This window comes from Bubalus kerabau, chromosome 23 (assembly GCF_029407905.1).
Source record: "Bubalus kerabau isolate K-KA32 ecotype Philippines breed swamp buffalo chromosome 23, PCC_UOA_SB_1v2, whole genome shotgun sequence".
NCBI classification, from domain to species: domain Eukaryota; kingdom Metazoa; phylum Chordata; class Mammalia; order Artiodactyla; family Bovidae; genus Bubalus; species Bubalus kerabau.
The window spans coordinates 41,603,631-41,626,933 of record NC_073646.1 but is presented as its reverse complement, the minus strand read 5'-3'; the positions used below and the strand labels follow the sequence as shown (position 1 = coordinate 41,626,933).

At 51.9% G+C, this 23,303-nt stretch overlaps 1 protein-coding gene across 1 annotated transcript in view; it reads right to left on the bottom strand.

Moving 5' to 3' along the window:
- GNA12 (G protein subunit alpha 12) overlaps positions 1–23,303 on the bottom strand; it is a 71,994-nt gene that overhangs the window by 24,720 nt on the left and 23,971 nt on the right. The window contains exon 2 of the mRNA XM_055562731.1: positions 6,695–6,910. Coding sequence (XP_055418706.1) covers positions 6,695–6,910 — 216 coding nt within the window. The remainder of the gene's footprint in view (positions 1–6,694; positions 6,911–23,303) is intronic.

Sequence of the window (23,303 nt, the reverse complement as noted above, 5' to 3'; positions counted from 1 at the left end):
GACTCATTCCCAATCAACCAGCGACCATGACACTGTTCCTCCAGCGCTTGAAATTAACCGCCGAACCCTGAGAGTGGATTGCTCTCTTAGAAGGACAAGGAGCTGCGGCAGGAAATGCTCCAAACCACCCGTGCACCATCTGTCACTTTGTTTCATGTGGCCTCAAAGTCACAGAAGTTATCAGGGCTACAAATCAAATCACCTCATCTTCCATTTACTCTCACCCTCGAGTGCCTCACAGCCTGCTTCCTAAGAAAGCTCAGGGAAAGAATTCTGAAACCCAATTAAAATCACACCAGCAAAAGCATGTTGAGTGCGGCACTTTAACAGCATCATCTTTTAGGATTTCAAACAGCTCACTGGGATTCCATCACCTCCACTAGCTTTGTTCATAGTGATGCTTCCTAAGGCCCACTTGACTTCGGACTCCAGGATGTCTGGCTCTAGGTGAGTGATCACACCCTTATGGTTATCTGGGTCACTGAGATCTTTTTTTGTATAGTTCTTCCGTGTGGTCTTGCCACCTCTTCTTAATATCTTCTGCTTCTGTAAGGTCCATACCATTTCTGTCCTTTATTGTGCCCATCTTTGCATGAAATGTTCCCTTGATCGCTCTAATTTTCTTGAAGAGATCTCTAGTCTTTCCCATTCTATTGTTTTCCTCTATTTCTTTGCACTGATCACTGAGGAAGGCTTTCTTATCTCCTCTTGTTATTGTTCGGAAATCTGCATTCAGATGGGTGTATCTTTCCCTTTCTCCTCTGTCTTTAGAGTCTCTTCTTTTCTCAGCTATTTGTAAAGCCTCCTCACAAAGACAAACATTCACCTTTCTGTACTTCTTTTTCTTGAGGATCGTCTTGATCCCTGCCTCCTGTACAATGTCACGAGCCTCCGTCCATAGTTCTTCAGGCACTCTATCAGATTTAATCCTTTGACTCTATTTGCCACTTCTACCGTATAACCGTAAGGGATTTGATTTAGGTCATACCTGAAAGGTCTAGTGGTTTTCCCTACTTTCTTCAGTTTAAGTCTGAAGTTGGCAATAAGGAGTTCATGATCTGAGCCACAGTCAGCTTCCAATCTTATTTTTGCTGACTGTATATAGCTTCTCCATCTTTGACTGCAAAGAATATAATCAATCTGATTTCGGTATTGACCATCTGGTGATGTCCATGTGTAGAGTAGTGATCCACTGGATCAAAGAAAAAGCAAGAGAGTTTCAGAAAAACATCTACTTCTGCTTCATTGACTACACCAAAGCCTTTGACTGTGTGGATCACAACAAACTGTGGGAAATTCTTAAAGAGAAGGGAATACCAGACCACCTTTCCTGCCTCCTGAGAATCTGTATGCAGGTCAAGAACCAACAGTTAGAACTGGACATGGAACAACAGACTGGTTCCAAATCGGGAAAGGAGTCCATCAAGGCTGTATATTGTTACCCTGCTTATTTAACTTATATGCAGAATACATCACGCAAAATGCTAGGCTGGATGAAACACAAGCTAGAATCAAGATTTCTGGGAAAAATATCAATAACTTTAGATATGCGAATGACACCACTCTTATGGCCGAAAGCAAAGAGGAACTGAGGAGCCTCTTGATCAAACTGAAAGAAGAGAGTGAAAAAGCTGGCTTAAAACTCAACATTCAGAAAACTAAGATTATGGCATCCGGTCCCATCACCCCATAGGAAATAGATGGGGAAACAATGGAAATAGTGAGACTTTATTTTCTTGGGCTCCAAAATCACTGCAGATGGTGACTGCAGCCATGAAATTAAAAGATGCTTGGATCCTTGGAAGAAAAGCTATGACCAACCTAGACAGCATATTAAAAAGCAGAGACGTTACTTTGCCAACAAAGGTCCATCTAGTCAAAGCTATGGTTTTTCCAGTAGTCATGTATGGATATGAGAGTTGGAGCATAACGAAAGCTAAGTGCCGAAGAACTGATGCTTTTGAACTGTGGTGTTGGAGAAGACTCTTGTGTCCCTCGAACTGCAAGGAGATCCAACCAGTCAATCCTAAAGGAAATCAGTCCTGAATATTCATTGGAAGGACTGATGCTGAGGCTGAAACTCCAATACTTGGGCTACCTGATGCGAAGAACTGACTCATTTGAAAAGATCCTGATGCTGGGAAAGACTGAAGGCGGGTGGAGAAGGTGACGACAGGATGAGGTGGTTGGATGGCATCACCGCCTCAGTGCACATGAGTTTGAGCATGCTCCAGGAATTGGTGATGGACAGGGAAGTCTGGTGTGCAGCAGTCCATGGGGTCACAAAGAGTCGGACACGACTTGAGCGACTGACCTGAGCAAAAGCACAGGCAGCTTTCCAAGGTAGCAGTAACCTGTGGGGTCAAGCCCTTCTGCAAAGTGGCTGGTTTGTTCTTTTTTTTTTCTAAAAAGATGTAACCACCACAGAGCACAAGCTGACATCTGTTTCAGGAATGCAAAGGAGAATTTGGGGACTACTCTATCCCAGAGCCTCACTGAAGAAGCGTTCCAAGCCTGAGAACTTCAAATCGTGTTTCTCTGGCCCTTGCAGAGTACATCCATCCGGTGAGGGGTGGGCGAGGACCATGGGGACCCTGTGAGCTGATGCGGTGACCCCGGGGGTAATGGAAGCCCCAGATGTCACAAAGCCTGAGCACAACACATGTGGAGTTTATGTCAGGAGTGAGACGGGAGATTCGGTTCTTCTTATACTCAGCATGTTACTCACTCAGCCACAGAGTAATTTTCCTCTTAAAACCTCACACCCGTCCACTTCTAAGGCAGCAGCAGCATCCTCACACACCACGGAGGTGCACAGCTCTGCTCTGCTCTCGTTCTACAACTCAGCCCCAGAGCGAGCCTCGTCTAGAGATCCAGCGCTGTCTGATAACGTTACACACGCTCAATTCTTCTAAGCATGACAGAAAAGAAAAGAAAAAAGTCTCTGTAATTAGCAGAATCGCTTGACTTTCAGAAATCAAGAAACAGACTTCCCTCCTCTGAACTGAATCTCCAATTCTGTCTTCCAAAGCCGAAGAGATGAAGACATTTTCAAGGAAGCACCGTGCCCTGCCACTGGGAAACAGGAACTGGAGGAAGGAAAAAGATGATTCATGATACAGTGAACTTTGTTTTTTTTAAACATTCAAGAGTGTGAAGCAAAAAGCATCAGAGAGAAGGGCCCATGGTCTCCGTGTGTGCTGGACCCCAAACATCGGAACGAGTAGCGTCCGGGTCAGAGTCGGTCAAGAGGATTTCGGTGAGGACTCCGGCAGAGGCACCAAAGTGCCCCACAGCCTCCCAGTCCTCTAAGAACAGGTGCACCGAACTCATCGGAACAGGAAGTCACCAAACGCAGCTCAAGGCCTGCGATCTTGGGAGTCGCGCTCACTGCCCCCGGTCCCACAGCGGAGTGCGAGGGCTGGACGTGCACCCAGGCCGCGGGTGCCCCACGGGGTATCTGCCTTCACAGCGTCCCCGGCTCCGGGAGGCGGTGGTGCAGCCTTGTGCCGGGGAAGCCAGGCCAGAACTGACCCAGAACCAAGGAGGGGCAGGCCCGAGAAGCAGTGCCAGCCACACACAGAGCTCCCACCCATCCTCCATCCCCCGAACTTCGTTCTGAGCCAACCAAGTTCCTTTACCAAGTGCGGCAACTGGAGGCGGGACCTGCACACAGAGCCTGCCGAGCCGGGCGGCGTCTCTCTGGCCCCCTCCACCCGCCCGCGCAGGCCCACACTCTTGCAGAGACCCCCCCCACGCCTAACAGGGCCCAGTTCATCCCCACCTCATCCTGAGACAGTCGGCCCCCAAACATCTCCCCACCCCTCCTGTCAGGCGGAATCGCTTACCTTCTCCCTTTATGCACGGCGTAGCTGGATACTCCTCAATCACACTTCTCAGGATATTTTATGGCGGTTATTTGCTTGGGTATCTGTCTTACTAGCTTTTTGAGGAAGCCGAACTTGACCTCAGCAGAGTGCCCGGCTCACAGGCGAGGCTCAGTGAAAGAGCACCCAACACTGTGCCCAGCGAGGAGAACGGACAAGGGCCTGACAGGCCGCCCAGCACACTCACACCCTAGACGCAGCACTCATTAAACGCGGCTTGTAACACTCAGCTCTGCAGCATACGTTTCCTTCCGGGGTACACTCTCAACTTATAACGGCAATTTCCACCCACGCTCTGAAGAGACTATTCTTTCCCAGACCATTTCAGTTTGTGGGTTTATGTGGGGGGGCGGAGCCTCAGGGCTTGCCAGGGGGCACAGTGGTCAAGAACCCACTTGCCAATGCAGGAGATGTAAGAGACGCAGGTTCGACCTCTGGGTCAGGAAGATACCCTGGAGAAGGAAGTGGCAACTCACTCCAGTACTCTTGCCTGGAGAATTCCATGGACAGAGGAGCCTGGCGGGCTGCAGTCCACGGGGCTGCAGAGAGTTGGGCACGACTCAGCACACATGTGTGGTAGGGGGACCTAAACCCCAATTTCACACGTAAGAGTCTGTGTGTTCTCCAGCTGTGTCTGATAGTCATGCCCTTTAGAATATTAACAGTTCTTTTCTGCAGTAACTATATCTCCTAGTTCATTTGACTGTTTCACTTTAAACTTGAGAATGAATGTGAAAATGAAAGTTCTAAAAATGTCATCCCTCAGATCCACCGATGGATTTTAAAATCCGTGGGTGAAAGCTTGAAGGGAAACAGGATATCTGCAGAGTCGCAAAGCACCTCCCCCCAATATTTATGAATAACAGAGGACAGTAGTAACCTCACAGTGGAGACACGTGGCACACAGCACGTTAACCGAGTAATCAAGGCCCCCGCCACCAGGAACTAGACACATCAGTAGCTCATACCTCCGAAGGGATGCTCAGAGGACACAGTGTCACTTCAGTGGTTTTCTTGCCAAAAAAGAAGAGGTTTTCTTGCTCATCCTAATGGTGAGAAAACACCCAGACAGACCCAAAGGCGGACGTTCTACAAAGTGACTAACTAGGGCTCTTTCAAAGTGTCAAGGTCACGAAGACCCAGGAGAGACTGAGGGGCTGTCCCTGATGGAGACCCAGGAGACGTGAGGGCCACGTGCAGGGTGGGCTCCTGAGTCCGATCCCGGCTCATGAGGAGGACATTCGAGGAAAAGCAGTTGAGTCTGAATGGGGTCCCCAGTTTAATTCAGAGCAGTGTGCCCCTATCAATTTTCTGGCTGTGCCAAGATGACTGTGTAAGATGAGAGGGTGGGGGATCAGATGAAAAGTACGCGGTAGCTGAACTGAAAGGATTATCCGGCAGACTGTGCAGAACACCTCAAATACAGGAGGAAAATGCACAGAACTCACTAGTAAAAAATTAGCAAGAGACATAAATGGGCATTTCCCAGAAGAGGAAACACATACAGCCAATAATTCAGGGAGATTTCAATTAAGCCCTAAGGAGACACCAGGGGAACACAGTGTACCCCAGCTCCCTCGGCTAAGAGGGGGTTCTTACGCACCTCTGAAGTCGGATGGCACCTAAGGGAGAGCTACGGGGGCTTCTGCTGCTGACACAGGCAGGTGCAGCTGCTCCGGAAGACGACTGGACATATTCTGTCTGTCTGTCTGCAGGTGCAGACGCCCTACAACTGGCCAGTTCCCCTCCTTGGTGTATGTCCCAGAGACCCCCGGACACGGGCACCTGGGGACTCACGGGAGAGGTCGAGGGGCATTCGTTTCTAACAGCAAAACATGGAAAACGACCCCAAGGTACACCCACGAGAGAACAGGTGCATCCGGTACACCCACATGGCAGAAGGGCAGACGGCCGTGAATGAGCAAGAACCGCAGCCACGCACACCGCCTGAATACACGTCACAGCACTGCAGGAGTCAGAAAAATACATACAGCGAGAAACTGCTTATGTGAAGCGTGGAAACAGGGAAAACTCAAGACTCTGTTTTTAAAAGATAAATACCTATTATGGCAACACCATAGAGACAGGCAAAGGACCGGTGATGTGAAACTCGGGATCCCGGTTCTCAGCGGGCAGAGGGGTGTGGAGGGCAGTGAGCCTTCTGCACATCCCAGGGAGGGGGCATTCACAGCAGCCGGGCACGTGCATTCCAGTTACAGGAGAAACCCCAGACCCATCCCTGCAGATAGTTAATGTTGAAGGATACTTAGGAAAAAAATGGGAATGCAGACAGGGTAAACGCCCCAAACTTTCTGTTTACAGACTCATATCCTAGATGAAGCTAAGTGACGATGATGACTAGGCCTTCTGAAACTTTTAGGCTTTAAAATGAAAGGGAAGAACCTAGGCGAACAGCTTGGAAGAGCTCCTGTGCGCTTCCCAGGCACAGATCTGAGGCCACTCATGGTCTGCTGGGCAGGACCCATACGTCACAGCTGGGACGTTCTCTTAAGGATACGTCGATTTCCTACGAAGAACGATACTTAGAAAGTTCGAGCTCCTTGAGTTACGCCAACGCTTAGTATTTTAAGAATCCTTCATATTCCTTGAACGGAAACATTTATCTAGCCCGAATGAATTAATATCGTTCCTTCTCGAACCATTTACATGGCTTAATTAGCAATGGGTATTTCTGATCTTCAGTATCAGGATTTAGAGCAATTTACGGTTCGCCTGTGCTTTCAGAGTTTGTAAAGGGGAATCCCATGAGGTCTAAGGCCGTGGTGCCGAGACGTGGGCTCACTCACCAGCTGGAACTCGCTCCTGCGGCTGAAAGCCTCCCTGATGCCGGAGTCCCCCCAGAGCGCGCTCAGGGCGGGCACGTACAGCTGGAAGGTGGCGGGGTCCACGGGCAGCCCTGCCTTGTTCTCGAAAGCCATGAGGAACATCCCGTGCTTCTCATTTTCAGAGTACTGCCAGGGGATACCGAGCTTGTCTCGTGCATCGACCAGAACCCTCGAGCCCTGGGAAAGAAAAGAAAGAAGACGTTCAGAGTACTGCCATGGGATACCGAGCTGGTCTCGTGTATCAGCCAGAACCCTCGAGGCCTGGGAAAGGAAAGAAAGAAGGCAGAGGGTTTCATGGCGCTGCGAAGGCTGAGTCACAGTGGAGAACGTGGCGTGGGCTCGGACAGTCGTAGAAGCGGGACGCTCAGGAGCTGCCAAGCCTGCAGCCAGCATCTGTCTCTGGGTTTGCTCTGTCCCGGCACGAGCGCTGCGCTCCCGGGGACGTGACTATCAAGGTGGAGGCTCGCACAGACCACATGGCAGGTCTGCCCTGTGTCGTTGCTCATTTGAAAAGGTCCCGAGAGGGAGACGCCAGGTCGGGGAAGAAGTGGCCACAAACGCGCCAAGTGACGTGTGAAAACAGAGCGCGAACCATGGCGCTGGGAGGCCCGTGTTTGAGGACAAGTGCAGCTGCGGCCCCGCCGCCCTGGCAGCCCCGCCGCCGCGGAGGACACCCGCCCGCGGGAGTAAACACACAGCGGTCAGAGCGGGAGACTGAATGGGGAGCAGAGGAGCGGCACGTTTCAGACGTGCCTGGGAGGATGGGGAACCCGTCTCATTGTTGTGCTGATTTCCTCCCGGTTAAAAATAAAGTCGGGATTTCCCGCCTTTTCCTCACCTCGCTGACAGAGTCAGAGGTGCAGAAGCGGCCTCAACTAAAACAGGATGCGGGCAGGCGGCCAAACTGCGGACATGCTGCTGCGGGGACAACGCCTCCCTGGGCAGGCAGCAGGCCCGGTCCATCACCCTTGGCTCCGTGCTCGAGCATGATCAGCGCGCTGTCTACAGAAGCTTCTGGGCTCTGCTGGGGACCTGCTGAATGCTCCCTGCACACCAGCACTGGGTGAGCCCCGGGCTGCAGCACGGCCACCCCCACCCCGCCATCTGGAAAGGCCTTGGCTGGCTCAGAGCAGTCTGGGGAACCCAGGACATGGAGAGCAGTCCCCTGTCCCCCAGCACAGAGGACATCAGGACATCACTGCTCAGCTGGCACTTACTTTTCTGAGAAAAAGAACAGCTTTATTGGAGCACCAGTCACAGAACATACAATCCCCCCATTGACTGTGTAGAGCTCAGTGGCTTTCAGTTGGCAGTTATTCTAAAAACCTGGGGCAAAGGAAACAACCAGTTCTGCCCCCTGCAGATCTCTGCTGGAGCATCTGCCGAAAGGCAACCAAAGGTGAGGTGGAAGGCGAAGGGGAACGGTGACCCAGAGCGCAGCTGCGGCCTCCCCTCCAGACCCGGTGCCCAGCACTGCCGGGTTAGAAGTGCCCCTGTGAGCTCCTGCCTCGGGGTCCATGCCCAGTCCCTCTGATCCACAAACGCGTTTAATGCTTCCTGGGGGCAGAGCACTGAGATACACACTGCAGGAAAACAAAGGGCTGCCGAAGCAGTGACCGAGCTCCTGAAACTCAGAGCCTGGCCCGGGAGACACAGACGTGGATGTAAATGATTAACACCCATTAATAAGAAAAAGAGGGCTTCTCTGGTGGTTCAGATGGTAAAGAATCTGTCTGCAATGCAGGAGACCTGGGTTTGATTCCTGGGTCAGGGGGAGATCCCTGGAAGAAGGGAATGGCAAGCCACTCCTGTATTATTTCCTGGAGGATGCCATGGACAGAGGGACCTGGCGGGCTACAGTCCATGGGGCTGCAAAGAGTTGGACATGACTGAGCAATTACCAATAATAAAAACTGTCAGAAAACTATGAAGAGAGAATTCTTTAACTTGATAAGGAACACCGACAAAACTCTCTGCAGCGAACACCAAAAATCCATGGTAGAAGACTGAGCGCTTCAGGCAAGAACGGGAACGAGACCAGAACACCCCCTTTCACCACTGCTATTCAACATGGCTCCACGGCAAGGTGGGGGAAAGAAATGTAAGGTACACGGATTAGAGAGAAGAAAATAAAACTAAGCCTGTTTGCAGGTGAAACAAGGGTCTATGTACAAAATCCCAAGGAATTGATTCCAGAAAACCTCCTAGAATCCAAGTGAATTCAGCAAGGCTGCTGGGTGTGAAAACTGACAAAAGGAAGATGTCTTTCTATACACTAGAAATTTACACGTGGAAACGGAAATTTAAAATTGTAAAATCTTTAGATGTGCCACGCAGTGTGCAGGACCTCAGTTCCGTGACCGGGGGTCAAATCGGCTCCCCCTGCGGTGGAAGCACGGCGTCTCAGGCCCTGGACTGTCAGGGAAGTCCCAGAAGCTGAAACTTAAAATGCAGTACTATTAGCAATCACAAGCACAAAGATGAAACACTTAGGTATAAATCTAACAAAACATACACAGGACTTGTATGCTGCAAACTATAAAATGCTGATGAAAGAAATCAAAGATCTAATAAATGGCGGGGCACACCATGTTCATGGATTGGAAGCATCAACATAGTGATGATACACTCTCTAAACTGATGCACAGGTTGAACAATTTCTATAAAGTCCCAGCAAGATCTTTTATGGATGTAGATAGAACTATTATAAAATTTATATGGAAAGGCACTATATTAAAACAATTTTGAAACAGAAAAATTGAGCGGGAGGAATCTAATTTCCAGACGTATTATTACATTGCTACCGTAAGCAAGACTCTGTGGTACCAGTGATGGACTAGACACACAGATCAATGGGACACAACAGAAAACCCAGACACAAGTACTATGGTCAACTGCTTTTTTTTTTTTTGAAGATCCAAAAGCAAGTAAGTAGAGGAAGAATAGCCTTTTTAATAAATGATATTGAAGCAACTGGACATCCATAGGCAAAGGAAAAACAAAATCAAAACCAAACCTTGATCTAAACCTCACACCTCATACAGAACTGACTCAAAGCATAAAACTACAGCAGAGTAGAAAATCTTCAAAGTCCACAACTTGGCGAACAGGCCTTAGACAGGACAAAATGCATGGTTCATAAAAGAAAAATGGCTTCCCTGGCGGCTCAGATGGTGGAGAACCTGCCTGCGGTGCAGGAGACCTTGGTGTGCACCCTGGGTTGGGAAGATCCCCTGGAGGGGGGCATGTCATCCCACTCCAGTATTCTTGCCTGGAGAATCCCCATGGACAGAGCCTGGTGGGCTGCGGTCTGTGGGGACGCAGAGTCGGACATGGCTGAGCAACTCACACACACAGCATACGTGGATAAACTGGATTTCATGGAAATTAAAGCTTTTGCTCTCCAAAACACTTTAAGAGAATAAAAAGACAAGCTTGGGACTGGTAGAAAATATTTGCCAACCACATATCTGACAAATGACTCGTATTTAGAATATACAAAAAAATGCTCAAAACTCAACAATTTAAAGACACAAAACAATCCAGTTGGGAAGTGGGCAGAGACACGGAGCGCTGTTTCACCAGCAAGCACGCAGACAGCAAATAAGCAGAAGACAAGACGTCCAAGTTCACTGGCCACCAGGGAGAAGCAGACCAAGGCTCTGATAAGAAGATGTCACTACACATCTATGAAAACAGCCCAAACCAAAACATGAGCGACAACGCCGAACGGCGGTGAGGAGGCCGAGACACACGAGCTCTGACACACTCCTGGTGGGGATGTGAAGCAAGGCAGCTGCTCTAGAACACAGGTTTTCAGTTTCTTTAAAAAAAAAAAGAAAAATTAAGCCTACACTTCACATACAATGCAGCATACCATACAATCTCACATTTATGCCAGACAAGTGAAAATTTACACCCCACAAAAGCCCGGGCAGCAATGTTCACAGCAGCCACAAACCAGCAACAACCGAGGCGCGGTGGCGCTGTAATACACCAAGCGCCCGGCTGCGGCACCTCGTACCACGGAGCACGATTTCAGGATGAGAACGAGCACTGATGTGTGCAACCTAGACGGATCTCAGAGAAGCATACCGTGTGCTTCCGCTCATATCATGCTCTCGCCATGATAAAATCACAGGGTGGAAAGCACCCTAGCGGCTCCTGGGCGGGGGGTACTGGCAGGAGGGGGCGGCTGTGGCCGCGCGGCTGGAGGAGCTCCCTGGGGTTTGGGGCAGGTCTGTGTCCCGAGGACACCGGTGATGCTACGTGTCAGCGTCTCACACACACTGAACCGACCTCGGTCTCCTGGGCTTGATGCTGCACTACAGTTAAACAAAACGTAACCACTGCGGGAAACTCGGAGATACCGCTTTGTGCGGTCACAATTTCCTGCGAATCTGTATTTCAAGTAAAAAGAAAAAACAGTTAACTAGCAATTACACATGTTCCAATCACACGCTGTAGGAAGGGAAGGTTACTAGAGGCCATAGGAAGAGAGACTGGTAGGAAGAGCTGAGGCTGGAAAACACTACCCTGAGAGGAGTTTTTGAAGCCCCGGTTCGTTTCAACAAGTGCCCACAGCTCATCAGAGCCCACTCACCTGGAGGGCGGGGAACAGGACACAGACCAGGCCCCCGTTGGCCTTCCTCCCTGCCTCCCCCGTCCCTGCACTCTCTGAGACATCGCCCCAAACTCCCCACCGCCTGCAGAGACACAGACGCTTCAGCAAGCACCTGACCCATGCCGGGAGCAGGGATTTCACTGGTGAGATTCCAGGCAAAGGGTCAGGCTCCTCGGGGCGAGTCAGAGAAAGCCTCCCCCAGGCCCCCACATGCCCCAAGCCAGGCGGCCACGCCACCCACCACCTTTGATGGCCCTGCCCACACGACTCCCACGTGGCACATGCGCTCTGACCACGAGGCGTCTGCTCGGGGCTCCAACTCCCCGAGGAGCACGGCCCCACTCGCGGGTTCAACTGAGCTCCCTCGGGAGCTGATGTTGGAGGCGGAGGCAGGGAACCAGACAGGCCTCAGAGGCCCGAGTGCTCGTTTACCAAGACTGCTTTCAACGCTGCGCAGACCAGGCCTGCCCTAATTATCGGGGTGAGCATAGGTTTGGCTTTAAAAAAAAACCCGGTGTATCCAAAAGCAGCCTGTGTTCCCACTGCGTGCTGCCACCCAGGCAAGCTGGAACCGGTCCAGATTAACTTCACCCAAACTCGAAGAAAGGCCCCTTATTTCTCTTTTTAGAAATCCAGGGAAACTGGCAAAACTGCCGACAGACTTAGAACGCTACACCAGCAGCCGTAGCCACTTTCTGTGTCTTAGTCACTTCGTTTGGAGGGAAAGACAGCAAGCGGGGAAACAAAAAGGACCACTTTATTTTGCCCTTATTGTGAATTATTCCAGTCAAAAACCACTCTCTACTAACTTTGTTCTGAATCTGCAAAACCAAGCTCCAGGGAAGTTTTCTACTGTGGGACATCTGCTTAAAATCTAAGTCCAGTTTTCCTTCCTTTTTAGCAAGACCTTAGGGCCTTTGGAAATGTTACATACACTCTATTTTGCAGAAATGATAATTATACATATATATATATATGTATCTCCCTGTCATGACATAGAGTTGCTAAGTTCTTAGCAGGCATAACCGAATAATAAAATATCTTGCCCTAACCTTGTCCAGTCAAAGGCCAGTTTCCTAAAACACAAAGGCTAGGACAATTCTAAAACCCATGCACACTCACAAGCGAAAATCAAGGTGGAAGGCAATTTACTTGAGTCTCATTAACGGCCACTTCAGGAGTTCTTCTTTCGGTAACAATGTTACTCAAGTATTAACTTGTTCAGTAACCATGCATTTTATTCACTCACCCAAATATAAACAGTTAAAGTCCTAAGCAGATTGATGACTTCATCTCAATACTGTATGACACTTTAAACTATTCGAAGAACACATTTTTAAAACAACTTATAAATCCAGCAATTTCAGCTTCTAGTCAAAGAACAGCTCCCCTGTCTGCTGGAGATGTAGATTTGGTGGTGGTGGTGGGGGGGGTTCAGTTTTACTGGAAGAAGACCAAAAATCGCAAATCCTGTTATCTTGTTTCAAAATAGATTTTGTTAGTTTAGCCCCTAATCAAACCAAATCTTTTTAGATCAGTCATTCCTTACTAAAATCTTCCCACAATAAATACTAAAGCTTGGAAGGACATTAAGCTCTAGATCGAATGAGCTTTCTCTCTAGAATCAAGCCACTTGAAGAGAATGTCGAGGTTTGCGCGCTCACCCAACTAGAAAGCAGCCTAAGTGCCTGCAAAGCTCTGCTTTTGTGTTCCTGCTGCTGTTTTAAACCCATGGGCAGAGTTGTTTGCCTCTGGCCAGCATCCAAATAAAAGAAACGCTGCCAGCAACGTAAACAGGATGCACTTCTTTAAGTTAATGAGCCCAGCGAGCAGAGGCAGATGGCTGCTCTTTGCCATCTCTGAGGCTGGAATGGAGGCTACCTTCTCATTTAGAGGTCGGAGAAGAAGCCAAGTGGGGAGGGGCGTGCAGGAAGCAGCCCATCAGAGCGCCGTCAGCCCCAGACAGAGCTGGCGGGCCTCAGGGGCCCCGTGCCCACCACGCCCGTCCTCCCGTGAGCTCTGGGAACGAACCTCTGCCCTCACGGCATAGCCTGTCCCTCACCATGCTCCTACTTCAGGAGGGCTGCCTGGCAGAGGGTCGTGCCAGGGAACAGGGACAGGCCAGAAGGGCACTCCGCATGGCGCCTGCTCCAAGCTCGCAGCACTGTCACAGAAGCGGCCAGAGCATCTTTAGTGCCTGCCGGAGATCACCACCACCGTCGGGGAGTGGGTAGAAGGGCCACGGGACAGTGGGAAGCGTCACATCAGCGAGGGGAGCAGGTTAAGCCAGACTGCAGCGAGTTAAGACGTCTGGAATTTACTCTGGGAGACACTGGGAGCAAGCAAGGCTCTGGGAAGGAGCGGGACAAGGGCAGGGCTCTGCCTCCAGACTCCAGACTCCAGAGATGGGAAGGAGCAAGTGCAGGTGGGGAGGGCGGTCAGGAGAGGCGGCCAGGCTCTCCTGTGTGCGTTTGACACACAGCGAGAGGAGTTCCAAAGGCAGAGAGCATGGGACGGCTTAGCAGGGGGCAAGGCTTGGATAAGTTTAAGGCAAATTAAATTTAACAGGGCAATGGGATATCCAAGGCCAAGTTTTCAGGAAACAGACGAATTATAAGGAAAACTCCAGGTGTAGGAAGTAGAAGTAAATTAGCACAGTAAAAGTGGAAGTAAATTAGCACAGAGAAGTAAATTAGCACCATCAGCTTTTTTTTTTTTTTTGGCTGCCTAGGAAAGGCTGGTTCCCCTATAAGTTAAAAAAAAAAAAAAAAGAAAAGACAAAGAAAGGAATTCCACAGCAGTGTAGAATTCCTCGGATCTTCTAAACTGGAACGTGAAAAGCCACACTAAATTTCAGACCTCAGGACGTAAGGGGTTGTGAAATCGACTCCTGCAGCCACACGCTGACCACCAGCCACTGTGCGTCGTCCACTCGTCCAGGCGTGTGAGCCAGAAGCTACTCGACTAAACGTCTCACTAAAGGTTACACAGATAAACAGAGGTGAGCGGCGGGGCGCAGCGGGGAGTGAAGCCTTCTTGCTGAGGGCAGAAAATATTAAATAAACTTAAGACTAAATAAATACTAAATGTCATTCCAAGAGGAAAAAGGCCTGTAAACACTACAAACAGGTAACGTGGCTTAATATGCTGTGTTCAGGGTTATCCAGAGTCAAGCTGGGACTCAGCACTGCAGATGGAATGATTTAGTGAGAATTTTTAAAATAAAAATATAGTGGTAAATACCTGAATGAATTGTAAACAGGAAGGGTAAATGCCTCAGAGAATCCCCATTTCAGTTAAGACAGATATGCATTTATACGGAGAGATACCCACGGATGGGTGTGCGTATGAGCTCATTTCATCTTCGTGACAGTGTGAGGTGTGCAGGACTGTGCCCACTTTACAGATGAGAGAACGGAAGCTGACCACTCAGCCGTCGAGCGTGACTCCGGGACTCTGAAGCGTGTTTTTCCACCTCCATTCGCTTCCTCTATGGGTTTGTCTGGGGAGATAAGGGCACAGAGAGGCACGAGGGAGAAGTTGTCTCTGTTCGCTGCCTGTTTTCACGCAGCTGACAGCAGGTGCCGAGGCCAGAACCGTCTGAATTGACCTTCCATGACCCAGCATTTCTGGTGCTCTCCAGAATTTTGTTGTTGTTTTTTTTAAAGCCACAATTAAGCTAGAAGCATGGGATATGCCACATGCCTGGCTAAATCAGAGGACACTGAGTAAGTTCAGCTTCTCCTTTAATCTCTAAACAGTGGAAATCCTCAAACACCGTCCGGGCAGCACAGACGCGGGACAGCCCGTGGCCATCCTGCCCGATGCAGGTGCCCCCAGCCACCCGTGGCCACCGAGCAGAAGGCTGTGGCTAGTCTGAACTGAGGTGTATTAGTTCAGAGACTGGACTTCAGAAACTCACTACAAACGATCCATGTATGTTGTCTTTTAATACTGATCACAGGTTGAAATTATACAGCTGGGAGTTACGAACCTCCTGAAATGATAACATTTTGGGTAGTTCAAGTCCTTAAAGTGTAACTATAAAGTCGCTTTCATGTGTCTTCTCCTTTCCTTAATGTGGCTAATCTGAAGTGCACAGTGGCTCGCATCATAGTTCTGTTGGATAGCACTGCTTGTATGCGCACGCTAGAACTAAACTGCACTGCACTGCGCACCCCACACTCATGCATCTCCTTCCCACTCATACAACGTGGACAGGACACGCCGTGGCCTCCGACACGGGTGCAGAGGCCACGCGCAGCGGCACAGCTCAGCAGCAGCCTTGGCAGGATGCGGGCTCTGCCACCTCAGTGCCTGTGAAAAGTGGCTTCAGTTCCTCAAGACACTGGCCTGCCCCAGGAGCCCACGCCTCCCCTGCAGGCTGGCACCCGCCCTGGTAGGCTCACATTCACAAGGGGCCCAGAGGGGGTGCGCTGGACAGCGCTGGACGCCTGGCCACCGGCCTCCACTGGGAGGAATAACCACCATCCACCCCGCTGTCAGCAGGCGCCCTGGTGCTGCCTTCAAAACAGGCCCACAGCCCACCGCTTCCTGCCGCTCCCTCGGCGATGGTCCAGCCACCAGCAGCTCTCACCCGGGTCACGGCAAGCCTTCCGATCGGCCTGCACATCTACATGTGTCCCCATCGGTCTCTTCTCAAAATGAGGTCATGGTGCCCTCTGCCCAACCCAACAGGGCCCTTTCTTATTACAGGAAAAGCCCAGAAAGCCCGACCCCTCTTCCTCCTGTTCCACGCCGAGGCCTGAGCACCTCTGGGTCTCGACGCCCGAGACCCTCCTGCCCCAGACATGCACAGGGCCCGATCCTGTCTCCTCTGAGCCTCTACCTTAACCACCGCCTGCGGCCACCCGGCACCTGCCCTTCCCACCCTCCCCTGCTTTCTCTTTCGCGAGCATTTACTGCTGCCCAGCGAATGGGCCCGAAAGTTACTCACCCGCCTGGGTTGCTCTGTTTCTCCCCCACTGGAATGAGCGGCCCCTGAGGACAGGCTCCTCTGTCTGGTTTGCTCACCCTGAACCCCCAGGGCTGCACACAGATCTATAAGCTCAGCGGTCTCGGGTTCCTCTCCTGCTAAGCCAGGATGAGCAACCCTTCCTACGTCTCACGCTGCAGCAAGGAGTACCTGAGGCAATAGATACTGGATGCCAACAATCAGATTCGCCTTGTGCCAAAACTGGTCTAAAAAAAGACGCAAACTGAACATCACTAGTCATTCCAAGTCCCTTCTCACGGGAAATCTCACACGTGAGGAACCATTATTGAGGTTAATGAATTAATAGCCACAACCTAACGTCACTAGTCATTCCACGTCCTTTCTCACTGGAAATCTCACACGTGAGCAATCAACATTGAGGTTAATAAATTAATATTGGCCCATTCTTTATTTGAAAGCAATTTAGCTACAAAATGGGTCTGGAAAGTTCCTTTTAAAACTATCTCATTTTGGTACGTCAAAGATAAAAAGAAAAGCCTGTTTAGAGGAAAATTTCAACCAAAGCAACAGCCTAAATGACTGTAAGGAGCCGCTGAATCCTGCAGAGCGACAGTTTAAACAGAAGCACATGTCTCACCCGTGTGTGCCGCTTTCTTAAAGCGCACGGGCGCTGCTATAAGGCAAGAGCAAGTCTTTGAAAGTTCACTGGATGTGGAGCAGCCTCCAGCACGAGGCCAGCTCCCTCAGCAGGCATGACAAACAGCGTCCCGTCCTTGCAGGGAGACGTTCTAACCTCAGAAAGGAATCAACCCCCGAAGCGGAGGGGATCCCTCAGGAAACATGGAGCTCACAATTTCAGGGTTTGCTGCGAAGGTCAAACGGTAGACGTAACAATAATAACCACGTCACCTCCTTTAGGAGGAACCTGGCTCAGGATCCTATGGAGAATAAGAAGAATCTGCATCTGACACGACAGATCCCAGCGATCGCTAGAAAGACAGTAAGGAAAAAACAAAACTGAGGCAGTGGGCCTGGAGGCTGCCACGCACGGGGACGGGGCAGCAGCCCAGCCTGCGTCAACAGCAGGTGCAGAACGGGAAGAGGGGCTTCTAGTGCAGGCGGGTGAGGGCTCCCCCCTCCACAGCCGCGGGAAGCTAGAACTGGAGGAGGGCGCAGCCCGAGTCCCCGGGCCGGCAGTACCGACAGACCCAGAAAGGGAGGCCCAGCTCCCGCTGGCGCTTTTTTCCGTCCCCTGGCCTCATGGTGCCAGGCCTGCGTTCGGAGGTGAGTCACACACCCTTCAGGGATGCAGCATGGGCCCCATTCAGCACTCAAGGGCAGCTTCACAGCGCTCAGACTTTACAGACGACTGTGAACAGTGACTATTACCAAACTTCTGTTCACTAACAGACTTCTTAAAACGGCATTTGAGGCAAGACCTCCACCTACAATGCATGTACCTGAACGTGCGCCGCCCACACGCCACAAGCTCTAAAGAAGCAAACAGACTGTAAACTGAGACCTCACTTCTTTCGATGGGCTCCCAAGGAGCCACACTTGATTCGATTCTGTTCCGCCAGCCCTCACCGAGGGCTGCCATGCAGGCGTCTAACTCTGGTCAACAAAGTACAGGCACAAAACAGATGCTCCGTCACGTGGACTCTGCTGATGGTTCAAGGACAGTCCTGCAGGTCACACCCGACACCAGGGCCCACTTCCTAAAAAGCGCCTTCCATGCAGAACCAGGTGAGGTCACATTTTGCTTCCACATGAAAAAGCGAAGGGGATCTGACCTTTAACCCCTAGAGCACCGGCTGCTTAGGGTGGGACACAGCCTCCTGGAGTTCCGCCAGCAATGCGGCACCCCCACGTCGCGGGGAAACAACGCGCTCCCCAGCACCCAGGAGGACCGGCGCTCCGGAGCGTTCTTTGCCAGGAACCTGCAAGCGGAGCCAATAACCCCTCTGTTACTAATTCTGGGAAAAAACGACTCTCGGTTTTCAAGGAAGAATACTTCCTTAAGGACCCACATCTGCTTTTCCTCAGAATTATGATAAATCATTCAGACGGTGTTTTTCTTAGCTTACTTTCTTTTTCGTGTAAAGCTGCTTAGATACTACAAGAGAGTCTTCCAACCTTGGTAACTGGCTAAGACCAGGGGACCTCACGCCCCCGATCAGTCACTCCCAGGGCCGACGACCCCCACTGAAGTCACATGAATGCACAGTCATTTATCAGGAGTGTCCAGCTCCACCCTGATCATGCGGGGGGACTACAGAAAAAGGTAAATGCCCACAAAACCTCTCCTCGTAACTAATGGTAAAGTTGGCAAATTAAGTAGTTACTCAACATTTTTAGGTGGGTTTAAAGATAAATAACACGCATAAAAATCAAAAGAACTTAGTATCCTTAAAGTATAACTGTGATGGCGAAAAAACCCATGAAAGATGATCAGCGTTGCTCGTTACAATCAAAACTAGTGAGGTACCACCTCACACCAACCAGAATGGCCATCATCGAAAAACAAGCGAGACTTCCCTGGCGGTCCAGTGGTTAAGAAGCTGCCTTGTAACGCGGGTTCCATCCCTGGTGGGGACTAAGATCCCTCCCACACGCCTCGGAGCAACACAGCCCAAGTGCTGCCGGCTGAGCCCATCACCATAACTGGAGAGTCCCTGCCCCATGAGGGAAGGTCCCATGTGAGGCCACAGATGTCCCTCCTGCCACAACTCTGACCCAAAGCAGCCAAATAAATAAAGATTTAAAAAAAGCTATGAACAATAAATGCTGGACGAGGTGTGGAGCAAAGGGAATCCTCCAGCACTGTTGGTAGGGATGCAAGCTTGGTACGCCACTGTGGAGAAGAGTATGGGGATTCTTTAACAAACTCAGAATAAACCTGTCCCATGACCCAGCAGTCCCAGTACTTGGCACATACCCGAGAACACCACAATCCAGACAGACACACACACCCCAGCGCTCACTGCAGCACCATTCACAACAGCTAGGACACGGAAGCAACCTAGACGTCCATCGACAGATGAACGCAGGCGTGCAACGTACATACGACGGAACAGTACTCAGCCGTACAAGGAACACATCTGAGTCAGCTGTAGTGAGGTGGGTGAACCTAGAGCCTGTTATACACAGTAAAATAAGTCAGAAAGAGAAAGATAAACACTGTATATTAGCGCATCTATACGGAATCTAGAAAAACAGGACTCATGAACCTATTTACAGCGAAGAGATGCAGGGGAAGGGGACGGGGGCGCTGAGAGCCACGGTGACATCTGTGCAGACTGTGTATAAAACGGCTAGCTAGCGGGGAGCCCGGTCTGCCGCCCCGTGAGGACCGATCGGGGTGGGGCAGGCGGGACGGGGCGGGGTGGAGGCGCGAGGGGAGGACACAGTTGTGACCCATTCACGCTGGTGGACACGGAGACCAACGCAACTCTGTTGAGTGATTACACTCCAATTAAAAACCAAAAACAACAAAAATGTGTAACTGCTTTGTCCCAAGTAAGAAGAAGGCACAGCTCTAAGAAGAAACGAGGTTTTAAAACTACCAAGATTTATCAGCTGTGGTGAAAGAGAACGCCCTTGTGCAACAGGATGACGCTTTATATCGCAGAGGACACGGCCGCCCCAGTCAGCGAAGCGTGCTGATAGTCACAGGCACCAAGTAGCCCCCAGTCTGGTGCACGCGGAGCACACGGGTCACAGAGACCAATGGGCCTGCTGCGCCTGGAGAACCTGGCTGGATGGAGAGATGGGGGAGGCACAGGTGGGCGGGACCGGGCGGGTGGAGCCTTGCGGGCGGGGCAGCGCAGAGCTGGAGAGCTAGACACTGAGGGGAGTCTCCCATCCAGGGGCGAGGCCCCCGCTGCACCCGCCCATCCACAGGCCTGAGGGGGGCACCCCGTACCCAGGCTGGCGGCGAGCCTGCGCTCAGAACGCAGGGACCGGCAGCTCCCCTCTGCTGCACGGAGCGTGAGCCAGCGCTCGTGTTCGGGAGCCCCGCATACCTGTGTTCAAGACGATCCGTGGTGCAGAAGACCCCTCACAACTGTGTGCAGGTTCACAGGTAAGAAGCTTCAGAAGTTACACCCTGAAGCTTCCAGGGGACTTCTTCTGCAAACAGAAAGTCTTTAATACCCAAGGGTCACCTTCCCAGCGAGGCCTCCCTTGACCACCCTGCTGGGAAGCACAGCACCCACCGCAAAACTCAATTCCTCTTCCTAGTGCTTTCACGGTCCCGAATTTCAGAGCTGGAGCTTGAACAAACTCAGGGGGCTGCATCGGGCACCCTCCAGTGGTGTCCTTGTGATGAACAGCCTTCCAGCCCCACGTGATCGTCAGGCTGTGTGATACACTTTCGGGAGGAGTCCCCGACTCACCCTTCCCATATCCCTGAAGGGGCTCACCCGCACCTCAGGTGGCCCTGGGAGGCCAAGAACAGGCCGTGACTTTTTACTTCTGGAGCGGAGCAGACGGTGAACACCCTGCCCTCTGCCAGGAAACCGTTTCTACCCTGCTGCAGGCCCGTCAGCCCATTCCGTTCATCCCAAGACACCCGGTGCCCGCACCCGTGGGGGTGACCGAGGACAGGGCAGAGATGGGATGGCTGGGCCCCTGCCTGCGTGAAGCCGCCTGTGAGCCAAGGACTATCCTAAAATGCTTCCCACACAAAGAGAAGTGAAAAAGCCCTGCACTCTGGGCTCTAAGGGAAAGAAATACTCTGTGGAGAGAAAGTGAAGGAGGCTGTGTCAGCAGGGTCGATGGGGAAGGCTGCTGAGGAGCCACGTATGCTGACTTGACCACAGGGATGGGCCAGCCACTCACTAAGCAGCAGGGTGAGTGATCCGAGTGGACAGGACGCGGGGGCCCTGAGCTTCGCAGTTTTGAGAAACTTGACATCAGAGGTTCGTGGAGCGTGGTGAGCGAGGGGCAGGGTGAGGCCGAGGGCGTCAGGTCAGTGGTGAGCGGGGCAGGGAGGCTTCACGGGGGTTGCTTGGGTTTCCTCTTTGACTGCAGTTTGATTATAAAATGTAGTTCAGAGGCAGGAGAAATTCAATGACAGAGTGTCATTTTTTATCAAACGATCTTTGAAAATCTGCCAGGGTCAACTCAGAAATGGCCCGTCTGGAACGGTAGCTTTCTGGGTGGTTAGTTCACCCATGCTTAAAGGTGAGGCTCTTCCACAGTCGGTCAAGAAGCAAACGGCCCGGAGGACTCTGCTGACACGCGTCTCATCACACAGCAGAGAGCAAACAGACTTCAGAAAACCGTTCCCATCTGCTGGCAAACTGAGTGCTCCGGCATTCACCTTCGCCCGAGGTCCCCGGGACCCATGTTCTGGTGAGGATGCACTCTGGAGGGCAGCCTGCACGCCACAGGACCAAGGGTCACAGTCCCTCCCGCGTCTGGGAGCCACTGGGGGAGGCACTGCTGCCCGGCCTGAGTGCAGACCGCTGGCCCTGGAGCAGGCCTAGGCGGACACCCGGCCTGTGTATCAGCGCTGGGGGAGTGTGGGGGCAGGCCAGATCTGTCCCGTCTGATTGCGTGTGGCTTGTGAGCTAAGGGTGGCTCTCAGAGATGAGTACATGCATTTGATTCAATGGTGAGAACACAACTCTATTAAGTGAAACGTTATCCCCCACAAAGGAATCCCATTCTTTTCAACAGTTAGCTGCACTGTAAAAAATTTTACTCAACTGTCAGTGTTCTAGTATTGTGAAATTATCAACGAAATTGATTGGTGGACGTCAGTTCTCTTGCTGTGCGGGTACCTACATGGCGTCCCTGGCTGTGACCCTGGAGCTCCAGTCTCTGGCCGACTCCTCCGGCTTTGGTGCCCCCCTCCAAGGCCCTGCGTCTGACGCTGAGAACCGAGCGGGGATCCGAGTCTGGCTCCCACATCACTGCTTCTCGGGCTGGGCTGCTGTCCGTCACCCGGGGTCCACGCACGTCCTGATGCCCAGGCTGATCGCACCCCTGCACGCAGGGCCTCCGGGGAGGAGCCCGACGTGGCACTTCTGAAGGCCCTGCTGCTGGCCTGAGCGGGGAGGGGCGCCCGGGTGCGCCATCTCGGCACGCCAGCCCAGGGCACAGTCCTTGCTGGGTGACTTCTCATGTCACCCACGTCTTCTACCTTCTGCAAGGCGGTGCTCTGACATCTCGGGAGCCGTGCTGATCCTGGAGAGACCGCCCCTCCTGGTTGAACCCAGTCCCCCTCCCGGTCAAACCCAGCAGCCCAGAACCAGCTCCACCTCCGCTCCTACCTTCCAGGCGGCAGGAGCCCTCGGGTCTGGACTGGTCCCGAGCAGGACGGCCCACAGCAGGCACCCAGCATACCCTCTGGCCCAGGCTGCTGCCCTGCCTCACCGTCTCCTGCCCGCAGCACCCCGGAGAGGCTCCACCAGGCTTCTGCCCTCTCCCCTTCTGGATGGACCCTGGAGAAGCTCCACCAGGCTTCTCCTGCTCTCTCCCCTTTCAGATGGACCCTGAAGAAGCTCCACCAGGCTTCTCCTGCTCTCTCCCCCTCCAGATGGACCCCGGTGCTCCCCGGACCCCAGGCAGAGCCTCCTGCTCCTGGGGGTCTGTCAGGACAGCCGTCTTCCTTCACAGCTGTCGTTCCGTCTGGGAGCCTCTAAATTCCTGATTAAAGCAGAGCCTGGGCGTGTGCCTCTGCCTCTGCTCCCATCTGCAGCACGCACTCAGCGGGTCCCACTAACCTGTCTACTCGGACACACACATGGCAATTTGTCAATATTTGAAGTAAGGACCACAGTTTCCCGGCTCAGTAAGACTTCCGCGAGAAGCAGTACTGGACACATTTGAGAAGCATCGCTCCAGTAACGCTGGGATAAACGATATCCAGTAGGGAAGCATACGAGTGACCCACCAAGTCCACACCCAAGCACACACTCCGGCTGCTGGGCACTGCAGACACAGACCAGACAGGCACTGGCAGTTGCAGTGAAAACAAA